Raw genomic sequence first — 23901 nt, 5'->3', positions numbered from 1 at the left:
GCCGGGACACGCCCCTCCCTCCGCTCTCCGCTCTCTCTATTGGCTGGCTGGGAGCGCGAGGCTGCGCGCGGGCGTTTGAAGCGGGAAAAGCGTTGTTGCCATGGAGACCCGGCCCAATGGCGGCCCCCCGCGCCGCGGCCCGCGAGGGACTGAGGGGGATCCTGCCCTGAGGGGGTTCCTGCCCTGAGGGGTCCTGAGGCCGCGGCGGGGCCGCCACCGGGGAGGGCCCCGACCCCCGCCCCGCCCGGCCGTGGCGGCTCCGCACGGGGCGAACCGCGGTGGGACAGCGCGGGGAAGGATGAGAGCGGCGTTCCCCCTCAGGCAGCCACGCGGTGCAGCTCCGGACGCGCGGAGGTTTGTTTCGGTGCATTTTTATAGTATCAAACTTTAAAAATAGTATTTTCTAAATTTAGCGTTTTATATTCTTTATGTGTTCTATATTTTATATGTGGTATATAAAGTGTTTCAATATGCTTTTAAAATAGATATATGCAATGCGTAAAATATTTAAATACTTAAAAATGTATTTTAATGTATTTTTATGTAATGTATAAAATTTTTTAAACATATTTTTGTGCTACAAAAATTTAAAATGATGCAATAAAGACTGGGGAGCTCTTTGGTGAGTCCTGCTGGCAGGAGCAGCTTGGGTGAGGTTTTCAAATAATCAGCTTCCCGATATAGCCCCTGGGTTATTTTCTCAGCACGTGGCTGGAAATTGGACGCTTCCAATATCCAATATTCCGATATTGGACGCTTCCCCCTCCATGCAGCTGTTCTTGACAGCTGTTGGGACCAGCTGCAGGATGGAGCCTCTCCTGCTGAGATCACAGGCTATACTTAGTGTGGAGGGAGGATTAAAATAGCCCAAAATACTCGCTCAGGGAACAAAAAAATCCCACAATATTTAGTTAGTTTTAAGCCTGATTGAAAAAAATGACAAGAGTTGCAATTTTAGTAGCCTGCTCTGTGTTAGGTGTGACAGTGGGAATGGGAATGGGAATGTTGCTGGCCCTGTGTCAGGGTCCAGCTGTAGAATAGTTGTCATTTAGCATTAAAAGCACTCCCTGCTCTCCAATTACTTGTGCTGACTGAAGCTGTGAGTGGTTTCTGTCGCCAGAGTTCCCTTCACAGCAGGCTGCCCAACACTTGCTCCAAGGAGGAGCAGGACCTTTAATGCCAATGTGTTTACGTGCTCAGAGCAGAGTAATCCCATGATCTTCCAAAGGGATCTGCTGCAACGTCAAACGCGGCCTCACAGAGCCCTGCCCGCTGCACCGAACTGAAATGGTGGGCTTGTCTCACAACACGGATTATCTCTTGTTGTGGAGCTGGTCTGTGTAAAAGTGCAGCTCGCCCTGACCCCGTTCCTCACAGGAATGCCCTAATTCCCAAGCAGTAGGGTCAGAGTGATTAAAGGTAAAGCATTCCGTGTGGTGCTGTGGAAAAGGAAATTAGCCATTCACTTCTGGAGAGCTAAATCAGATTTGGCTTTGGATCCCAGTTAAAGAAAGAGCTTAATGCTCAGATGAGTAAGAAACAAGGATGGATGAGTGTTGATGTGCATCGAGGTGTTTCCCTTTTCCTTCTTGTGTGATTGCCAGATCGGCTTCATTCTGGTCTTTGCTCCTGTGTTTCAAAACCCAGCAAACACCTGACATGGACAGAGCCTGTGCTGAAGTCTTCGAGAATCACAGAATCATAGAATGGATTGGGTTGGAAAAGACCTCCGAGATCATCAAGTCCAACCCTTGGTCCAACTCCAGTCCCTTTACCAGATCATGGCACTCAGTGCCACAACCAATCTCAGTTTAAAAACCTCCAGGGATGGGGAATCCACCCCTTCTCTGGGCAGCCCATTCCAATGCCTGAGCTCTCTCTCTGGAAGTAAGTTTTTTCTGCTCTCCAACTTAAATTTCCCCTGGCAGAGCCTGAGCCCGTGCTCCCTTGTCTTCTTTGGGATAACACGGTTACAAGCAGTGATGCCATCAGGAGGGGAACACCCACCTGCTGCACACATTGTACAAACTTTGCAAATTCTTGACCTTTATCTGTGTGAGGGGCTTGTAAAGCAAAACAGTCTCCATGGAGAACAAGGTGGTGTTGATGTTTTGTTTGCTGATCAACAATTTCTGCATTTATCCAATACCCTTGAAAATTATGCCTAATGAAGCCATTTAATGATCAGGCCAGAGCTTATGATTCAGAATGATTACTGTGGGTTGTTTGAAGGATTAAATCTATGGTAATACTAGTCTGCATTTGCAGGAGTGTCACATAAGATTTCCTCACTTTTCCAAGACCTAATTTCCCTGGTTTAAAGTGTGAATGTGGTGACACTCAAGACTCTGAACAGAAACAATCCATAATTCCCAGCTCAGTGTGAGTGAACTACAGTGGGATAACAGGGCACGTGAGTGTAATTCAGGTGAACAGTGCACTGGCATCATTAATATATCAGAAGTTAATAAGAATTAAAATACGGTGGTCCGGGGCTGATTTATTCTTTAAATAGTCCATGTGAGGATTTTGTGTGATGCATTTTACATGCAGATTTTACACATAGATTGAGAGAGAGTGCTCAGGCATTGGAATGGGCTGCCCAGAGAGGGGGTGGATTCCCCATCCCTGGAGGTTTTTAAGGTGAGATTGGCCGTGGCACTGAGTGCCATGGTCTGGTAAAGGGACTGGAGTTGGACCAAGGTTCGGACTTGATGATCTCAGAGGCCTTTTCCAACCCAATCCATTCTGTGGTTCTCTGAGTACCTTTAAAGACCAGCCTTTTGTCCTCTTTGAAAAGTGCATTGAGAAGGAGAAGATTAGCTCTGTGAAAGTGCTTATTAATAATTGAAAGCCTTTTCAAACTGAGAACTAGCTCATAGAACATAATTTTGTGGTAAGGTAATTTCCCTTGGAACAGAAAAATGCAGCCACTCCTTTCGACTGTTTACACCTGACTTTTCCTTTTTACCCCCAGCTTCATGACCTTTAAAAACCCACTAATACTGAAATAGAGGATGAGCTTTCTGATGACAAGCTGTGATCGATTCCATGGTTAGAGCTGGTCCTTTTATATATAATTCTAATGTTTTCTTCCAAATACTTATTGATTACCAGCATCTGACAACCTTTTAAGACCTTTGCAAAACTTCTTGGCCCAATAAATACTTTGCAGAGCACTCGGGTTTGCCACATGGGCACGGCAGGCTGGGTGTGCATGGAGAATTGCACCTCCACAGAGACTCTTCTCTTTCTCAAGGTGTTTTATACCCAACTGTTTTAAGAAGTCTCAGGCTTTCCTCAGCCCTGTTTTCAGTGAAGCCACTCATAGCATTGCAGGGAACAAGACCTGGGTTTGGATATGAAACTGCCACACTGAAGAATGTTATATTTTTCTGCCCCAGGACACATTTTTCTCCCAGGGGATCAAACAAAAGTGTATCCTGACAATAACTGAGGGAATGCTGGCTGTTATTTATTAAGAGTAGAAGCCTTTCCTTTTTTTTTTTTTTTCCCAGAAGATGGCATTAACAATTTAGGGTTCTTGAAAACTCCTCTTAGTTTCCCCAAAGCCAATTTATTCTAAATAATCTGTTTGGAAAACTGTCTTCAGACACACAGCTCTCTGCAGGATTGGATGAATTAAAGTATTCTTTCAGTGAGAGAAAGGAGCTCTTTTTTTTTAGATCTTCACTAATTAAAGGACAGAAAGATTTCACTGCAGTTTTCCCTGAATTCTCTCATGTATGAACAAGACTAAATCTTGTAGAAATTGTCTCCTCAGGTTTTAAAGCAATCAGAAATGCTGGAACCCAAGTCATAATGACTGATTAATTTTTTCCCCACAGTTAATTAATTTATTACTCCTTTATTGGTGAATGTTCGGTTTTCCTGGGTTGTGAAATTCCTTTTCGTGGATGGGAAGTCACTGGAGTTATTCTCTGAAACCTCTCAGATCCAGTAAGATTTATTCTCTCTAGGAAGGCAGATCTCAGCTCTCATTAAGAGGCCATTTGGTTTCACATGGCACAGAGCTGAGCCCATTAGCTGTGCAGAGCTGCTTCCCTGGGCCAGGACTCCCCTTCTCGGGTGTTCTGCAGCACCTGCGTCACTTGGATTCTCCTCATTTTGAGGGGTCTTGTCAGTGGTTACTCTGAATAATGAAAACCTGTTGTTTCTAGCTATTTGAATCTATTTTGTTTAATTTCTTGTTAGAACCTCAGCCATCAAATTCAAGTTCTCTTGTCTACTGCTCCGTTTTAGGGAGTGTCTCTGTTTTTTCTCTTTCTATCCTTTCTACTCTCTGCTGTGTTCAGTACTGTAGTTCAAACTGAGTCTGACACTGAGTTAGTTCTTGCACTGGGCTTTGGCCACTCCGTATTTAACAAAAGGCTGTATAAAATGTGGGTGTAATTTGGGATACAGAGCAGACAAAGGGAATGTGTTGGAATGTTTTTGTCTCTAACGGATTCTCAGTACTTTTGAGACTGGTGTCTTGGCTTTCAGTTCTGGCTGCTCCCCTCATCCAGCAGGGGTTTCCCATGGCAGTGCACACAGGGAATTGCACAGGACCTGTAGTGGTTTCACATTTTAAGCTGTCTTCTGTAAGAGAGGGAATTTTTCCAAAACATAAGTCTTCTTTAAATGAAGTCTGAAGTTCCTGTGGAATTTAATCTGTTGGAGAAGATGGTGAGTTCCAAATGCCTGTGAAACCTTCCCTGTGCTGTGTTCAGCCTCCCTGGTCTCTGGGCCTGCTGCACTCTCTGTCAGTTTTGATATTCCCCTCAAGGATCTCACAACCTCAGTGTGACTCTGACTTTACCTCCAGATTCAGAATCACATCACATTAAATAAATCCACTTACACACCAGTGTTTTTTGTCTTGAACTCTCACAATTTTATCTACAGTGTAGACTAAGTCTTTTGATATGACCTTTAGATCTTTTAGTGTCTTATACAATCAGGACTTTATATGAATCTTCATGATTTTGTTGTTACTTTTACTTCCACATAATGCATAATTAATGGTAGGGACAACTCAGATTTGAGGGTGATATTTGGTGGCCTTATTTTCTTACATAATGTGTTGTAAAGAGGCTTGAAAATCCTCACAAAGAATCTACTCTGAGTTACAAGGAGGAAAACCTAAGTCTCAAATCACTTGGTTTTGTTGAATCTTATTGTAACTTCCAAAAATTCCTAAGCTCTGTGGTTGCTGAAGTCCTAGACTGAACAAATATATAAGAAGACAGTGGGCAACAGATACTTGAAGTGCTATCATTTTTCCATGTTATGGACCAAGTAAAAATATCTGCAGATACGAATCCATCTGGGTGCAGGCAGCTGCACAATGCACTGCCAGTGGGACATGAGTGAAGGAGCTGAGGGTTTTTTGGCATACCTTTCAGTGATCCAAGTTGCTTTTTTGGGTTTCCCAAGAACACAAGTGTGGTGTTCCAGTGGCACATATAGATTTGGAGAAATCCTGTGATTCAGGTCTCGGGGAATGTTTGGGTTATTCTGCCAAGGAAACGCAGAAATGCTTCTAAGATAAAAGAGAAACTTAAATAACAAAACCAGAGGTTTGCAATAGTTCATCTATAAGATAAATGGTCCTAATGAGGCAGCTTGAGGTGGGGAGCAATGCAATATTTTTCCTCCCTTGGTTAGTTAGGCAGGAGTAGCTGGACCACATTAGAACACATGCCTCAATATTAAATTGAGTGTCTAAAATTAGGCATTTTACATTCTGCAGCCTGAGGACAGGGTTTCAGTAGCTGTGGCATTCATCAAGTAGACACCAGACATGTAGGAGCTCTGCAGCAGTGAGTAACTTGTGCATTTCTCACACCTTGGGTATTGTAAATGATTTTAAAATACAGTTTGATAGATAAAATACTTTTGTTTCATGTTTTAGTTCGTTGTTTTGCTGTATTCTGTGATGTTTGGAAGTCTAGTGTATCATGAACTTGGAGTTTAACAAGCCTCTAGCCTAAGTGCACCTGGAAATGTGCAGTCTCTTCATCAGTAACATTGTCAGATGTGATGTTTCTTATGATTCTAATACTTACTTTGTTTGGTTTCTTTTAGACTTTATCTTGAAGATGGCATCATGCCTTTATGAATGCCTTTGTGAGGCAGACCTTGAGAAATACTATCCTCATTTTGCTGCCTTGGGTCTGCAGAAGATTGACGAGCTTGCCCAAATTTCTATGGAAGATTATACCAAGCTGGGGGTCCATGACGTGACTGACCGCAAGCGACTCTTCCAGCTCATTAGAATAATCAAAATTATGCGAGAGGAAGGCCTGGCAGACTCAGGCAAGCAGGACTGTCCACCACGTGGCCTTTTCCCCCAGCCCCAGGTGACCAGGCCAGGTCCCCGCAGGCAGCTGCGGTTTGAGTCTGTCTGTGAAGAAAATGATGGAGCCATCAAGGACCTGGAATCTGAGTTATATCGTTCATCTGATTTCAGTGCCAATGAAGAGAAGGACAGCACAGGCGAAATGGTGGGACACATCCAACCACTGGATTCAGAGCCAATCAGATTAACTAGAAGAGACCTGAATACCCCTGGAATGTGCATGAAAAAGGACTTGAGCTGTCCATCTGTGCCTGATGATATTGCCCCTCTCCTGGGGGATTCTGAAACTCCCATTGTACAAAGAGTAACTCATATTTCAGGGTATAATTATGGACTTCCTCATTCCTGTATAAGGTAATAATCAATCCCTTTTATTTTGCTACTATTAGTCTGAATTGATTCTTTCTTAATTGTGGAGAAGGATCTGGCTTTGTCATGCCCAAATAAGCAATCCTGGCATTACGGAGCAATGCAAAGTCTTGTAGACAAGGGAGAGATTAACAAGCACTTTCAACTCTCTGAGTCTTGTAGAAGGAATCATCTGAATTTGACCAGCTGCTGCTCACCAAGGCTGTCTAAGAATAGTATTTATTGTCTTTAAGGATACAAGGCTTTGTTTTCTTGGTGTTCTGGCCAGTCTCTGTCTTTCCATGGCATTATCTTTTAAAACATTACTTTTTCCAAAAGATGACATTTTCTGTTGACAGCTTTGCCAAGCTTTTCCCTTAGAAAGGATACAAGCTGTGGTGGCTGTACTTGTTCATAAAGAAGTCTCTGAACTGGAGCTTTAAAAGGAATCAGGATGAGAATTCCAGGGTGGGTTAGAGACACAGTGGTGAGAAGGATGCGTTGCAGCTGCTCCCCAAGCACATGATCTGTAAGTTCCATACTTTTCCAAGGGTTTGGGAGCAGAGGGGCTGTGATTATCATGAACCACTGGTAAACCTGCCCTGGCTACATTTTTAAAGCCCCAAATACTTTTTCCTGATCCAGCAGCAGAGCACCTGTGCACACACAGTACCAGTGTCTTGCTTGTGGCAGCTTTGTTTTAAAATGCAGTGAGGAGAGACAGCTGTGTGAGGTTGGAGCTGGTCTGTGTTGGCTGTGGGGAAACACTTGGTATGTGGGAGGATCCACACAGCTGAGACATCAACTGCAAACCCCACTGTGTGTAGCCTGGAGGGGGAGATGCTGCTGCCACAGTGCAAAAGTGCTAAGGTGACACAGTGATTAGAGCAAATTAACCTGCAAACTGCAAGACAAATGTTTGTAACTACCCTTTGCTGGAAAAAAAACCATTCCCACTTTCTGGAGAAGTGCACTAACCTCCTGTATATACTGACATCTCGATGCATCCTCTGTCTCTGCTGGAAGTTGAGCCAAGCCCAACTAAAATGACAGGATTTATAGTGCTGGCAAGTAAAGAATGGTAAAATATAAACCCTAATGGCTCAGCTAGAGGAGGTCAAGATTTTTAATCCTGCAACAGAGTCTTCATTGTTCTCACTTGCTTTCCTTGAGTTCTCTTTTTTCCTAAGCACATTTTTCTGTGCCTGGCATTATGGTTCATCCTGTGGGCTTTCTGCATGCTCCTTCCTACGTGCCTCAGTTTCCTTGTCTCCTGTTTGGAGAGTTGTGCATTTCAGGCTTGGGCCAGTCTGCCGGCACTTGGGTTTGTGATTCCTGTTTTGGAAGTGCCAGCTGCTTCCCTGAATCCATCCATTCCCATCTCACCTGGATCTGGCTGCTGTGAAGGCTGTCCAACCTCATTTGTGAGAAATATGGAAAATGTGGAAGACACTGACCTGATTTCAGATGGCAGAACGATAAAGGGCTCTTGTAATACATTTAAATTATTTTGCACCTGCCCACAGCAAATGGTTTGATTTTGACAGGTCATAGTGATTCTTCTGACCTATTACCAAGTCAGGTTTCTAATGATCTGTGTCAAGACTTCTGTTCAGGTGTTTTTTCTAGTAATACAAATCACATTGTATTATTAAATACAATTTCTATTTTAAAAAGGTTAGTAGGAAACGCAAACCTCAGGTTTGGCATATGTAATTAACATACATTCTGGTCCCATACAAAATAATTAAATGTGGGTCTGTACCAGACAGAATTTATGCCTTCTTTCTCATTGCCAGAGCCTCCAAGTCTTCAGTTTTTCCTTTCTCCAAATATTGCAATCAATCCTTCCTCTTTCAAGCTTTTAGAACACAATGGGCTCTTTTTGCAGGTCATCAAATCCAGCCTCTGACACAGGAATTAAACTTGAGAGCCTCTGGTTGTTGGTGGGACAACATTTGGTGCCAAGTGATACCCAGCTTGTGAAGCCTTTTATTTCAAGTATCATTGCATTTCTTTTCCAGGGAAGGAATTTTCCATCTAAATGCAGGCCTGACCCTGGTCTGCATGGGAAATCTGTACTAAAATTAAAGGGACTCCAGTTACAACTAAATATTACTGGTGTGTGGCTTTAAGGGCCATGTGTTGAGGTTTATGTGTGCCATGTGCTCTGGGGAATCGAGCAGCACAACAGCAATGATACCACAGGCTGGTGGGTTAATGAGATGTTGAGTAACGTCTGGGTTTGATTTCAATGTATTGGACAAGCAGTAGTGTTAGTTTTCAGTTGCTACATGAAGAGATTTTGGCACTTAACGTGGCAGAAACACAACTTTGGGCAAGTTGGGGCTTGATTAGTTGAAATTCAGATCCAGGCTGAAAGTTGTTATTCATTTGGCTGAGAGCAGCTTGGAAAAAAGGAATGGTGTAATGAATAAGTTTTTGTTAAATCCAAGCTTTTTCTTTATGCTGCATCACAAAAGATTAGCTCAGTTGGTTAAAACCTGGTTCTAATAAAGCCAAGGTCGTGGGTTCAATCCCCTGTGTGGGCCACTGACTTAAGAGTTGGACTCGATGATCCTTGTGGGTCCCTTCCAGCTCAGAATAGTCTGTGAGTCTGTGAAAACACTTTACACAGCAGGTTAATCCATGAAACATGGAATGACCTCTTTCTTCTGAGGTGTCTGGAAGGGAGCTGAAGCAGACTTGCCAAAATGAGGGCACAACTTTGTCAGTGGTCTGAAACCACATAACTTTTCATGAGAAAAGGCCAAAGGGGAGACAATGGTGAGATTAGTATTTCAATTGGTTTTGTGCTGAAAAGGAGCATGATGATGTTCTTATTTCTCAGTTTGGATCATTTACTTGTAACCCATTTGACGGTCTGTAATGGGAAGAATGAAAAGTCCAGCACAGGAGGAAAAGGAACTAAATATTATACTCTCTCCTTTTCAAGGTCTGTTTATACTTTGATCTGTACATTATGAAGTGACTAATTGTGAGTGCAAATAATTTAAGCAGGATTAAGTTTCGTTTCGTTAACTTACCTATTGTGCCATCTTTGATCACATCTTTGTGTGCAACTGAAAATATGAGAGTCCAGGAACAAGTTCAGGAATGTGGCTGTACAAACTCAACCGTTCTTTTAACAGGAATGCACAAAAAACATCAGTCTACTTAAGGAAAAACATCAGAAAATTCGCTGTGTAAGAGTGAGGCATATTACGGAGTTTTTTGTTAAGCATTAAAGACAGAAACATTACCTGATAAAGCTGAGAAATTCAGGCATAGCCTGGATTCTGTTGTAACCTGATTTTAAAATGTAAATCTACCCTGTTGTTGTAGATCCAGTACTTCTGAGAAAGAGACTCCATGGACAGAGAGTGAAAAAATCAGAGTGTGTGTCCGAAAACGTCCTCTAGGCCAGAGGGAGGAGCGACGTGGGGAGGTTAATATCATCACAGTGAAAGATAAAGAAACCCTGCTGCTTCATGAGAAGAAGGAGGCAGTTGATCTCACACAATATATTTTACAGGTAACATGTTCCACTGGAATGTTGTGTTTGTGGGCTGGTCACACGTGTGGAGGGTAAAGCATCTTGTGATTGGAGTTTCCATGGGGGAAACCTGAAAAGTGTTATCAGCATTTCTTACACTGACATAGGTGGTGAGCTTTTCCTCTGATTTATGCCAGCCTGAAAACTTGAGCCCAGAATTTTAAGCTCTGGAAGTGTCTCTCGCAGCTTTCTTTGTGGTAAAATCAACCCTTTGCTCCGTGCCATTGCTGCAGGAGAGCTGCCAGCTGCAGAGCCCCCTGATGGGTCCCCAGGGTACTTCAGTGAGACGTTCTTTTTCCACTCTTTCAGCACTGTAGGTCTGTTTCAATGAATCACATACACCCTTGACCCCTCCATTCCATTGTTCTCAAGTGCTTTTGAAAATTAAGTTCCCTTTTGGTCTTTGTTCCTTAATCCCAAATGCTTTGTGCTGTCATAGTTCAGATTCTCACTTCTGACTGACAGCACCAGGAACAGAACTGATTTCTAGACAGCAGCAAGCCATTCTCGCTCTGCTGGGTGTTATTTTGGCAGTCTGGGTCCTGGGAACAGCTGTTTGGGGTGGCCAGTGACAATCCAGTTTGCAGCTCTCTCAGGCCCCATTCAAGTGCCACATTTCATGGTGTGACACGTGCAGCAACTCCACCCCAGGCCCTCTGTCTGAGAGCCTTAAATTTGGCATGTGTGCAGTGCTTACCTCCTTCATACCTCAGTGCTGAAATAACTGTTCACTAATTTTGTTATGTCAGTACAGACAAATGAAATCTTGCTATCAGTCAGTCCAAACAGAAGAATGCCATGGCAAAGGCTGTCTCTAATCTTTCTGAACCAGAGAAATTCTCTGCTTCCCAGCCTGGCTACTCACCCTGGTTCCTACAGAAAGGACAGCAAAGGGTACAGAGCAGGTGGGAGGTGTTCCAGCTCCACGCCCAGGGCACCCAAACGTCAGGCCCATCCCAGAGCACACGTGCCCTGTGAGCTGGGATGCCTTGGTTTAATCTGCCTGTGCACTAGTGAGGCTTCTTTGTGCATCCTTGAAATGATGCTCAGTCCTAGGGATCTACCACCTTCGTTTGCCCTGCAGTGAATTAATTGGAGTGCAGGGTTGCACACCAGCTCACAGCACTCTTTGGGAAAGGTGGTGTGTGTGACCCTCCCTACAAACACTATTCTTGACCTGGAAGGAGCTCATGATGAACCTCTGCTACATCATTCCCCCAGACCCTGCTTCTCTGAGTCAGAGCTGGAGTGTGGGAGCTTTGGGGTTTTCTTTCCCCCTTCTGAGTTAGTACAATCTAGCTTTGCCTGAGAACAGCTTCTCTACCTGAAGGGAAGTTCTAGCCAGGTGGGAGATGGTCTCTTCTCCCAGGCACTCAGCAATAGGACAAGGGGGCACGGGCTCAAGCTCTTCCAGGGGAAATTTAAGTGGAGATCAGAAAACAATTCTTTCCAGAGAGAGTGCTCAGGCATTGGAATGGGCTGCCCAGAGAGGGGGCGGATTCCCCATCCCTGGAGGTTTTTAACCTGAGATTGGGCGTGGCACTGAGTGCCATGATCTGGTAAATGGACTGCAGTTGGACCAAGGGTTGGACTTGATGATCTCAGAGGTCTTTTCCAACCAAATCCATTCTATGATTCCATGATTCTCTCTTTGACACAAAACGTTTTTAAGAACAGAGACAATTAATCACAATTCAGTCACAACTGAGAACAAATTTTGAGAGAGTCAAGAGTTGACTCAGTTCTTTTTACTATTGAGGTCGCTCTGTGCATCTGTAGGGTGATTAATTTCAAAAATAGGCTTTCTTCAATTGAGATTTTGTTGTTAAAAGGCTGGGGCATGTTCTGGGAAATCAGTGCATTTTTATTTCCCTTTATGTTTTTTTCCTACCCTCAGTCTCTTGGTTGGTGTGTCCCTGCCTATGTCATGCTGCATGTTGCACGTGCCAGGTCACTTTGTACCTGATCCAAACCCATATGAAGCCACAGGAAAGACTTTGTTATTTAATTTTACCTCTGAGTGGGATTGAAGGGGAAGCAAAATGTATTCCTTTGCATGTAAAGATCATCTTTATTTTTCAGCATGTTTTTTATTTTGATGAAGTCTTTGGGGAGTCATGTACCAATCAGGATGTGTATATGAAGACAGCTCATCCTCTCATTCAGCACATTTTTAACGGGTAGGGCAGCACTGCTTACATTTGTTATTGTTTGCCTTGTTGTTTTCCAGTTTCATTTACTGCTTTAATTTTCATTTATGCTTTTCATTTTTTGAAAAATACATTCATTTCACCTGTGCTACATAACCTTCCACTTTCAGAATATATTTGATTGCAATTTTGACAAAATAAATTAGGGAAGAGTTTCTTCATTCTTGGTGACAAATCTGAATTACTGAGGAAGGTAAAATTGGACCTGAGGTGCAACCAAGAGACACCATGGCCTGCCTAAAACACAAAAATGTGTCCCAGGATTTCTGGAGTTCAATCTTCACTCTAACAATGGCTTTTCTGTGGTATAGCACAGTCACCCATAGAGGAACAATGTTACCTCTTTCCTGCAACTGCCAAGAGTTATTTTTACATATATTTGTACAGTTCACAGGGCAATAGAAATTATTAGTAACCTTGATTTATTTTTATTTTAATGATTGATATTTGCTCAGAGGCTTAATCATAATTACATACTTCCTGATTAATGGGAAATTGATGGTGGCTTTACATGAGAGATCTTATTTTCATGTAAAACAATGAGCTTGAATATAATTATGTTTTTGAGACTTAGAAGGAAAGGATTGCACATTGATGCTGACAATTAACAAAATGGAGTATTCAGTTACTGAAAACCTCTAAGTGTCATCAGCAGAGAGAGTATCACCCTCCTGAGAAAATGAAAGTGGAAAAAAGGAGGATGAGTCTTGTACCTTGCTGTGTAATAATCACTAAAGCCAGAACTCACATTATAGCTGATGCAGTAATGCCACCAGAAGAGATGACACTGTTTTTATTTCAGTTTCCCCTAATTTTTCTGTCCCTCCTGCTGCATCCCCTTCACTGGCACTGGTCTAATCTCACACCATGGTAAGCTAATTCTGCAGTCTGAGCTGTCAAAAAATTGTTCACTGTGCTTACTGCAGCTCTACATTTTTACCCACTATCTGCCAGGATGTTTCCCCAGGTCAAAAGCCTTTTTTAGGGGGGGCAGGGAAAGGAAAAGAAGGAGGAGAGCAAGCACTCTGTGACACATCAGATCTCCACAGGATGTGCTTGGGAGTGGCTGTCCAGTGTTGTGCAGTTTCCCAGGGAGGACAGCAAACCACACCTCACTGCTAAGTGGCCACTGCAGATGGATATCAGCACTGCAGAGTCTTATTTAGTGGTTCTGACTGAACCAGATGTGACCCTAAACCTGTGAGTTGTCTCCACAGGGGCAATGCCACCTGCTTTGCCTACGGGCAGACTGGCGCTGGCAAGACCTACACCATGATAGGAACTCACCGGAACCCGGGGCTCTACGCCCTGGCTGCCAAGGACATCTTCAGGCACCTGGAGGCATCACCATCAGGGAAAGAGCTTTTTGTTGTCATCAGTTTTTATGAGATTTACTGTGGACAGCTTTATGACCTGCTAAATGGAAGGAAGAGGTATTTAAATAAAAACATGCTTTATTACAAACCAATGCTTATGAATCAAATCAGTTGGTTACTGTTCAGAAGTTACTGGTTCTTGCAATTTCATTTAATGTATTAACATTTATAATAAGTGTTATGTCTTTAATTAGGGCTGTTCTGGGAGCTACTTAGGCAGGAAGGCAGGATCTGACATTGAATACTGTGACATTGATAGAGGCCCCTGGTTTTATTGTTTGGGGAAGAAATAAGGAAGAATAAGGACCTATGTCTGAGATATGAGCTCAGGGTGTTTTACTTGTACTGTAGAAATATAATAGCTGAACATCCAGGGGTAGAGAAACAAGCTTACTATGGCCAGAAGTTCCTGTCATAGAATTACAGACTGGTTTGGGTTGGATAGGACCTTAAAGATCATCTTGTTCCATGCCTCCTGTCAGGGGCAAGGACACCCTGCACTGGATCCAATTGGTGAGAGCCCCCTCCAACCTGGACTTGAACACTTCCAGAGATGGCACATCCACAGCTCCTATGGGCAACCTCTCTTGTGCCAACCATTGTGGAGTCCATGTCCTTCCCTGGTCAAACATAACCTCTGGCTGTGGGGGTTTGGCTCTTGCCCCTCCAGTCTCTGGAGATCCTGTTGATCTGCGCTTGTCATGCCTGACCCTGCAGAGCCTGCCCGCCTTCTCCTGGCCACCCTTACCTGAGCCCAGCGCCTCAGCCAGAGAACCCTCTGCAGGTGGGGCCACCTCAGAGCAGCACCTCAGCCCCAGGCTCAGCTGGATGGTCTTGTATTCCTACAGGAGCTCCATTTCGAATGGAAATCACGACACCTCAGCACATACTTGGTGTGAAAAAACCCCACTGTGGTCTAATTTCTAAATAAAATAAGTTGGTTAAGATATCAACAGCAAAATCTTTTCAAAGTGACCTTGCAGTAACATTACCTGTCAGCTGGGATGCTTCAGCAGCCTTGAAGCACTACCCTTCAAAACCACTGGAGGGCTCCAGGAGGAGGCTTTCTGCCTGAGAAGTGACCGTATGTTCACAAAGGAAGACCTATTCCTGTGCGTTTGTGATCCCTTTCTCCCAGTCTGTAAGGACCTGGTAATGTAAGGTGCTGTGTAAGGAGGAGATTAACTAAGGAAGAAGGAATGTGCTTACATTCTCTGCATTAGCTAACTTACATGTCACTGAAGGAGAAAATCAAACTTCCTGCCTTGAGAAACATGTCTGGATGTGGCACTTAGTGCCATGATCTGGTAAAGGGACTGGAGTTGGACCAAGGGTTGGACTTGATGATCTCGGAGGTCTTTTCCAACCCAATCGATTCTATGATTCTATGTCTGTGTTTTGCCTCTATACTGTAATGCTTACATGTGATTTATAGCAGAGGTTCACAGGAGTTGCTTCAACAGCCTGTGCAAAATTTTTGAGAACGTGAACAGAGCAAAATAGTCTGAACTTCCTAAGGGAACCTGAGATCCAGTTTAAAGAGAGACAGGAACTCTAAAATGTAGACATGATAATTTACTTCCCTGCTTTATTATATTCCCGAGCTAGAAGAAATGAATTGCTAATGTCTCTTTAGCAGTGAAATGTCAGTGGTATTGTTATAAATTAAATACCTCTTCAGCTCCAAAAATAAATCAGTGACAACAAGGCCTCTCCCCAGTCAGTAGCTTTGATTGCTTTTTCTCAGTGTCACAGCACTGATGTGTGTTTTCACTGGTGCTGCCTGAGATCTCAGAAATCTCCTTTGTGCTTTGCTTTGTTTTCAGACTGTTTGCCAGAGAAGACAGCAAGCACGTGGTTCAGATAGTTGGACTGCGGGAGGTTCAGGTGGAGTCTGTAGATCAGCTGTTGGAGGTACCCTCTGTGTTTGTGATTCATTCTGTGTCTTCCACAGCCTGGTTTGTGTCATTTACAGAGAATGTTACTTGGTGTGTAGCACAGTTGTGTGTTGTGTGTTTGCAGTTCCAGCAGAGCTCCAAGGGGCACAGTTGGAAGTGCCTTTATTCATGAAGCCTCTTAGGTCGCTGTGACTTGTGTTTGCCACATGCAAGCAGCTGAGTCACAGATGTCTCTTCTGCTGCTATTCCTTAGGGAAGATCCTTGCCAGGATACAGACTGCTGTCACTGTTTCAGGAATTAAGGAGTGTCCCAGCAAGGGACCTTGAAAGCTGGATACGTATTTTCTTGTAGTGTGATATTCTTGTAGTGTGATATTAGATTTTTGTATATAAAAGACATGAGGGACAAAAAATATAAATTTGAAATTAGAACCAGTAATTAGAAAATTCTTACGACTGAGATATTGTTGGAATTAGGATTAAAAATGGTGTGTGATAACTGCCAAGTAAAATCGAGGTCTTTAAACAGCAACTGGCATTCACTGCAAGCAAGGCTGCAGTTTTCCTACGTTACCTGTCTGAGCCTGAAAAGAACACTGGCAAATTTTCTGCATTGTCCTGCAAGAAGCAAGCTCATTAAATCTGCTTTCTATTTAGCCCGACTTGGATAGTTTAATTCCCTTCTTGATGAGGAAATAAAAATTACAAGTGCCTGATATTGTAATTGGCTCTTTAAAATTGTCATGGTGTTGTCCACTTACATTGCACTTAATTTTGTTCTTCATTGGCCCATTAACTCCAGACTTCAGGACAAGCTGGTGATGCTTCTGCAAATCAGAGTGCAAATTTGCTATATGGTTGATTTACAATTCTTCTGTGTTACCACATTGCACACACAGGAGAGCTGTTAAATTACTTCATTCTTACAGACATCTTGAGGGGAAAAAATGATATTGTTCACAGGCCCATTTGAACTCAGAAGAGTCACTGGCTTGACTCTGAGCTTCTGAGTATTCTGCAACAGATAAATGGAAAGAGCCCTGAATACATCCCTGGTTATTCACAATTCCCTGGTGTTGGCTTTGACTCACAAATCACCTGCACTGGGCACTAATCCAAAGCTTGGCACGAATAGTTCACGTCTGTCAACTGAGAGCATACTGGTTTTTCTAGGTAATATTTTAATTTGTTCTTACAACCAGAAGCAAAATTAATGACTATTTTATGAACACCCTGCTGCAGTCAATGCTAGACTTTCTGCAACAGTCCTTCAAAGTTTTCAAAAAAGTAATTCTCCAAATCTTTATCTTGAAGGAGTCCTTGTCCTTCTGCCTTGCTTCTCTTCCTTGTTTTCTTATTTTATTGTTGTATTGGGTGTAATTGCTCTTTTAACTTTGTTGCTTAATTTGTCATAATTACTTTTTGTTAGGGAACTTTAGAAAGGTTTTGGCACTTTATATGTTTTGTGTAACTTCCAGGATAATTGTACCCACCTTCTATCTGAGAATGTGAAATTTTAAAAGAGCACAAATAGTCTCAAGAGTCTCTTAGGTTGCATGTACAGTCTTACAAAAATATGCCAGCAATGAAAGACAGAATTTGATTTTATAGTTTGGGTATATTGCAGATCAGGGTGAGTGTGTGATGCAACACCTTCTTATTCAGTGTGCTCTCTAAGCCTTGTAGTGTCACTGCAAGCAAGTCCATGTACAAAGATCTGAAAGAAACATTGGGAGGGGCCCAGTCTAACTTCTGACTTGTACCAAATTTAGAGGCTGGAATGAACCATTCCTCCTTTTGGAAGGATAAGGTCTCTTCCTGAGAGACTGCATTTTTATTTACAATTTGCTTGGATTTTGTCCCCCTTGTTTTGCAGGTGATTTTGAAGGGGGGAAAAGAACGTAGCACAGGAGCTACTGGAGTCAACTCGGATTCCTCTCGATCTCATGCCATCATCCAAATTCAAATTAAAGACATGGCCAACAGGACATTTGGAAGGTAAGACAAGAAGTGCAAGTGCTCAGTGCTGATGTCAAGCCCAAGGATGTGGAAGAGACAAACAAAGAGGAGGTGTTGGTGGGCAAATGTGAGTTCTGAGGGACTTTGGGAAGTTTCACAGTCCTTTCTCTATTCCCAGGGAGAATGTTTTAGGCACATATGTGTGAGTTTTGTCAAAACTGTTTGCACAGGTTTCCAGAGAAGGAGTTTGGCAATCAGCTCCATCCTCTCATCTTCAGAGTTTAACCTGGCTAAAGGCAGATGTCTGCAATGGGCATATCCACATCAGAGCTCGACCTTTGACGTCAGCAGAAAGAAATAGTCATTTCTGGAAAGCAGTTCATGTCATTCTGCAGAGCCACCTAAATTAGGTCAGATGCATTTGCTCCTCAAAGCATTTCTGTCCTGTAATTGACTACAAAGGGAGTCTGGGGTGACTAACCCTGGTGGAGATGATTCCCTTACAGGTATTTGCCTTTAGCCAGAAGAATCATACCATGTACCTCATCTAAACCTCCCTGATAATTTGAGAGTGTGACTCTGATGCCATCTCAGCAGACAGAAAGAGCAGTTTGCTTCTTCTTGTAGCCTCCACTTTATGTATTCGAAAACTAATTGTGCCTCTTCTCAGTCATCTTTTCTCCAGACTAAGCAACCCTGAGAAACAGGTCTGAGGTGTCTGTATTACTGCCCAGTGTCACAAAACTGTGCTGGCACACCCTTCCAGAGCTACTACAGAGCCTTTCTTACCAGGATCCAGTTCTGAATACAAGGCGAAATGGTAGAGCCACAAGCAGTGGAGAGATGAAAAGACAGAACAGGCAGGCTTAGAAATAACAGTACAGGAGTTTTGTAGGTGTGGTATCAAGGCTATTTTTTGTGTGTCTCTAGAAGTGAGGTAGAGCTGGAGAGAGGAAAGAGTGCAAAGATATGCCTATAACTGAAGTCAGAGCTGTTAGAGAAAAACAGGAAGGGCAAAGACAAAGATGCAGTGCAACAGTCAGTTCAGCAGCTGGCACCCAGAGCTAGGGAATGTGACATGGAGTAATGGAGGTCTGTGGAAGAAAGGGACAAGGATCGCTGAAAGCTCAGTGTATTTACTATCCTGGAAATTTCTGTCCATGTTGTTCTGAGCTCCCATTTAACATGGCAGTCCTCTGTTATACCTGGAAGGAGAAATCCAGAAACTTACAATTTCTTTTAACTGTGATCTTAGGAAACTACAATCACTGATTATCTGGAGAGATGAGTGCGTTGCACTTTAAACAACTTGTCCATTAAACTGTGGAGCACTGTCATCACACGTAACTACACTTTGTGCTATGGCTGTGTTTGTGTTAAGATGCTCTGACAACGTTCCTCCTGCTGTGCTTTTTTTGGTGCCTCGGATATTTCCAGTGGATGTTTCTCATTGTTCAACAGTAATAATTTCTAATCATTCTCCTGGTGCCATGTGTTGCATTCCTCTGGTTTAATAAAGAAAAAAAAAAGAAAAAGGAAAAAGAGGGAGGAAAAAGCCTGTGAGATAAATGCAACTTTGTTTTTTTTCTAGGATATCATTCATTGACTTGGCTGGCAGTGAAAGGGCAGCTGATGCCAGAGACTCGGATCGACAAACAAAAATGGAAGGAGCAGAAATAAACCAAAGTCTTTTAGCAGTAAGCTCCTGTCATTCTGGGAAAGGCTTTTTATTTAATTACTAACATGTGTTTTAGGATAAAAATGAACCACAGAATAATATATATGGACGTATGTCATGGAGGGGGAAAAATACCCTGGTGTGTCCAGTTTAATTTGTCTCGTGGCTGAAAGACAATTTAGGAAGGAAGAGATTTTGTGATGAAAATAAGGTCTTTTTTATCCATTCTTACAGCCACCCAGGTAAACACAGCATGGAAAATGCTAGAGATAGCATAATAAGTGTCACATATTTTATATAGAATGTTTTGTCCTTTCTGCTTTCAAAGAATACTGGCTCAGAATTGCCATATTTGTTTCATAAAATCACATCTGTTCCTGCCAGTTATTTTCACCACTTGCACTGAGGCTTCTCTTTCAAATCAGGAATAAAGGACTGAAATGCTTAAGAGCACAGAAACTGTCAATTCATGTGTGGGGAGGAAGGAACAGGAAGAAATGCACACTTAATGCAAACTGTCTTTTATGAAGTGCCCACAGTTAGGGACAAAGGAGCAGAAAAATGCCATCCAAGAGAAAGCAGAGGTGGCTGTAAGTATGAACTGTGGAGAAAGCTTTGCACCTCCTTTCGTGCAAACAAGCAAAGCTCAGTGATGACTGTGGACTCCTCTAGGCAGGCTGAAGGTGATGCACAGCAATGCAGAAGTCAGTGCACAGAACTGACCTCTTAGTGTGCTGTAAATAGGCGGTTTGCTCTGTTTGGAGAAGGTAAATGTTCTTTTGCACAGAAGCCTTTCCTGTGGGGTAATACCAGCACTTGTACTGGGAGGCAGCCTGTGAGGTGAGTGGGTTCTGTACTTCAGCTTTCCTGAGTACTTGCTGGTGAATAACTGAGTGGCACAGGGACCTGCGACCTGAGTAGAAACAAGTCTGACGCTAAAGGTCTTCTCCAACCTAAACAACTCTGATTCCTGAGAAATGAGGCTTAGTGTAAGCTCATGAAACTCCTTTAAAAGAAACTTTAAAATCAGAGTGTGTACATTTTTGGTATTGTGTGAAACTGAGAAAATACCCAAGCTGTCTACAAGTAGTGACTGAATTAACCATAAAAAGGCCTACATGACCTGCAGCCTGTAAAACCTACTCTGCCCTCAATAATAACATTCTCTTCAGGCATTTAAGAACCTGAGGTTTGAAGTTTGCTGCTGGTCTGAATATTCACGTGAATTGCAAGTGGAAGACTTTCAGACACTGCAACTATGAGAGGCAGAATTAAAAAAAATTGTTTGATTGCCTACATGTTACAGGTGCAGTTTTTAATAAAATGCTGTAAAAGTGAGAATAAGTAATTCTAAGTGGGAGTCTGTAGAATGTAGTTAGGCTGTAAATCATTCATGCTAGCATCACCATGACAGTACTGTAATCTGCTTATTTTTCCTTCCCTATTTGCTCTAAAGCCCATGTCTCGTGGTTATACAGTCCATTTCTGCCAGTTTTGGAGAGCATCCAGGCTTGGTAGTGTGATGCTCTTGTGCCTATTCCAGGGAAGTACACATCTTTCAGTTTGAACATGACATCTTCTTACAAAGCTGATAATATATCACAGAACTGCAGAACTGTCAGGGTTGGAAGGGACCTCTGCAGATCATCCAGTCCCACCCCCTGCCAAGGCAGGGTCAACCAGAGCAGCTGACACAGAAGCACGCCCTGGTGGGCTTTGGATGTCTTCAGAGGAGCTCCCTCAGCAGTCTGTTCCTGTGCTCAGTCAAGGGATATTTCATCAAGACCATAGTCTACTTCTGTTGGTGGTTATTAAAAATAATAAGAGCTAATGAGCTCTGTGACAGGCATGAGTGTAGCTAGCTGCTCATTGCTGGCTATAGTGAGTGCGTGGTAGCTGTATCTCACCACCCCTGGAGATTTTAAACTGAGATTGGACATGGCACTGAGTGCCATGATCTGGTAAAGGGACTGGAGTTGCACCAAGGGTTGGACTTGATGATCTCGGAGGTCTTTTCCAACCCAAACAATTCTATGATTCTGTGATTCTATATCTGCAGAAGAAAGAATGTGTCAGAGATGTAGCTGGGAGAGCTTGGCTCTGGGCCCCCCAGCCTGGCTCAGACTGCCCAGTCACAGTGCAGGCCGTGTGGGGCTCTGTGTGTGCTCCCAGTTGCTGTGTGGGGCTCTGTGTTTGCTCCCAGTTACAGTTTGGGGCTCTGTGTGTGCTCCTAGTCACAGTGCAGGCAATGAGTGCGGGGCTCTGTCTGTGCTCCCAGTCACAGTGCAGGCCATGTGGGGCTCTGTGTGTGCTCCCAGTTACAGTTTGGGGCTCTGCGTGTGCTCCCAGTCACAGTTTGGGGCTCTGTGTGTGCTCCCAGTCACAGTTTGGGGCTCTGTGTGTGCTCCCTGTCATAGTGCAGGCCGTGTGGGGCTCTGTGTGTGCTCCCAGTTACTGTGTGGCGCTCTGTGTGTGCTCCCAGTTACTGTGTGGCGCTCTGTGTGTGCTCCCAGTTACAGCGTGGGGCTCTGTGTGTGCTCCCAGTTACTGTGTGGCGGTCTGTGTGTGCTCCCAGTTACAGCGTGGGGCTCTGTGTGTGCTCCCAGTTACTGTGTGGCGCTCTGTGTGTGCTCCCAGTTACAGTGTGGGGCTCTGTGTGTGCTCCCTGTCACAGTGCAGGCCGTGTGGGGCTCTGTGTGTGCTCCCAGTTACTGTGTGGGGCTCTGTGTGTGCTCCCAGTTACAGTGTGGGGCTCTGTGTGTGCTCCCTGTCACAGTGCAGGCCGTGTGGGGCTCTGTGTGTGCTCCCAGTTACTGTGTGGGGCTCTGTGTGTGCTCCCAGTTACAGTGTGGGGCTCTGTGTGTGCTCCCAGTCACAGTGCAGGCCGTGTGGGGCTCTGTGTGTGCTCCCAGTTACTGTGTGGCGCTCTGTGTGTGCTCCCAGTTACTGTGTGGCGCTCTGTGTGTGCTCCCAGTTACTGTGTGGCGCTCTGTGTGTGCTCCCAGTTACTGTGTGGCGCTCTGTGTGTGCTCCCAGTTACTGTGTGGCGCTCTGTGTGTGCTCCCAGTTACTGTGTGGCGCTCTGTGTGTGCTCCCAGTTGCAGTGTGGGGCTCTGTGTGTGCTCCCAGTTACTGTGTGGCGCTCTGTGTGTGCTACACGTGTGTATTTACCCACGTTGTTGGGTCTGGTGCAGCCCCCGGACCCCCAGGCAGGGCTGGCTGTGCCTGTTCCTGCTGCAAAATGACCTTGCGTGGGGCACAGGTATCAAAGGTGACACAGGGCATTGGTAGGTCATGTTTGATGCAGTTCAGTTCGTGACTGATTCATCTTTCCCTTCTGATCTGGTTTGTGTTTTGGCAGCTGAAGGAATGCATTCGGGCGCTGGATCAGGAACACGCACACACTCCCTTCCGGCAGAGCAAACTGACTCAGGTAAAACCAGCAGAAAGGCAAGAGGAGAGGCAAATAAATAAATAAGTGCTGCAATTCATTTACTGCTGTTAAACTCTTGAGGAAAAGAGGAAAAGCACAACTTTTGCAGACTTTAGTTTTAAAGGTAATCACAGAATTAAGGCCAACTGCCAGTTTCTGCCTGCCAGTGTTGGGGACTGGCATGTTTAAAATACATGTTTAAAGAAACAAACCAAAAAGCTAAAACCAAACAACCCAGACACTACTTTCCAGGCTAATTCAGAGTTACCATCCATTTCTACCCAGTCTGCCACCAATTCTGCATCCTCTGTGCAGTAGCAGTCCTGGGAGCTAGCACCAACATTTGTCCACTCTGGTTGCACCACCTGCTGTATTTCTCAAAACATACAGGCACCCTTGTGGCACCTGGTGCAAGGCCTTGTTCAGGGCCCTGCTTAACGCTCTGAATCATTTTAAACTGGAAACAAACAATGCCAAATGGATACAAAAGGACTACATTTAACAAAAAAGAAAAAAAAGAGATAGTAACTAATGTTAATTTTTTTCTGCACACATTGGTAATTTACAGGATGTACAAGGAACATGATCTGCTAAGAATCCATTTTTTTCCCTTCAAATCCTAGGTGCTAAAGGATTCCTTCATTGGCAATTCCAAGACATGTATGATAGCCAATGTGTCACCGAGCCATTTAGCTACAGAGCATACCCTGAACACGCTACGATACGCTGACAGGTAGGTGGTGAGAGTCAGGCTTGCCAGGTGAAAAACACCAAGGAAAAAATAATGTATGGTGTTTGTGGTTATATTTTACTTTGGTTGTACTGAAAATAGTGATTTAGGCAAGAAGTGCAATTTTCACAATGCAAATAAAATCCTTACCTATCCCAACCCCTGTATGGGATCTTAGAATTTTCTGTGTCTTGTAAGTCCTTTCTGATGGCTGCTTTCAGTGATGAAAATACCACTGTGTGCCCCTATGATCAGGATTACTGACCTCAGTAATCAAAATTTTGGTCTAGCTTTGCAGTGTAATTCTACTTAGACCGTGTGCAAGCCCCTCCCCTCCCCTCCTGCACAG

General features: G+C 43.8%; 1 protein-coding gene across 1 annotated transcript in view; it reads left to right on the top strand.

Moving 5' to 3' along the window:
- Positions 1 to 117: 117 nt before the first annotated feature.
- Positions 118 to 23901, top strand: part of KIF24 (kinesin family member 24) — a 30224-nt gene continuing 6440 nt past the window's right edge. The window contains exons 1-10 of the mRNA XM_071581715.1: positions 118 to 354; positions 6091 to 6718; positions 10058 to 10247; positions 12351 to 12448; positions 13696 to 13911; positions 15681 to 15768; positions 17629 to 17750; positions 19303 to 19408; positions 22751 to 22822; positions 23446 to 23555. Of these exons, the coding sequence (XP_071437816.1) occupies positions 6105 to 6718; positions 10058 to 10247; positions 12351 to 12448; positions 13696 to 13911; positions 15681 to 15768; positions 17629 to 17750; positions 19303 to 19408; positions 22751 to 22822; positions 23446 to 23555 (1616 nt within the window). The 5' untranslated portion in view covers positions 118 to 354; positions 6091 to 6104. The remainder of the gene's footprint in view (positions 355 to 6090; positions 6719 to 10057; positions 10248 to 12350; positions 12449 to 13695; positions 13912 to 15680; positions 15769 to 17628; positions 17751 to 19302; positions 19409 to 22750; positions 22823 to 23445; positions 23556 to 23901) is intronic.

This window comes from Pithys albifrons, chromosome Z (genome assembly GCF_047495875.1).
Source record: "Pithys albifrons albifrons isolate INPA30051 chromosome Z, PitAlb_v1, whole genome shotgun sequence".
Lineage (NCBI taxonomy): Eukaryota > Metazoa > Chordata > Aves > Passeriformes > Thamnophilidae > Pithys > Pithys albifrons.
Note: the sequence above shows the minus strand (reverse complement) of the source record. Positions and strands in the feature narration are given on the sequence as shown.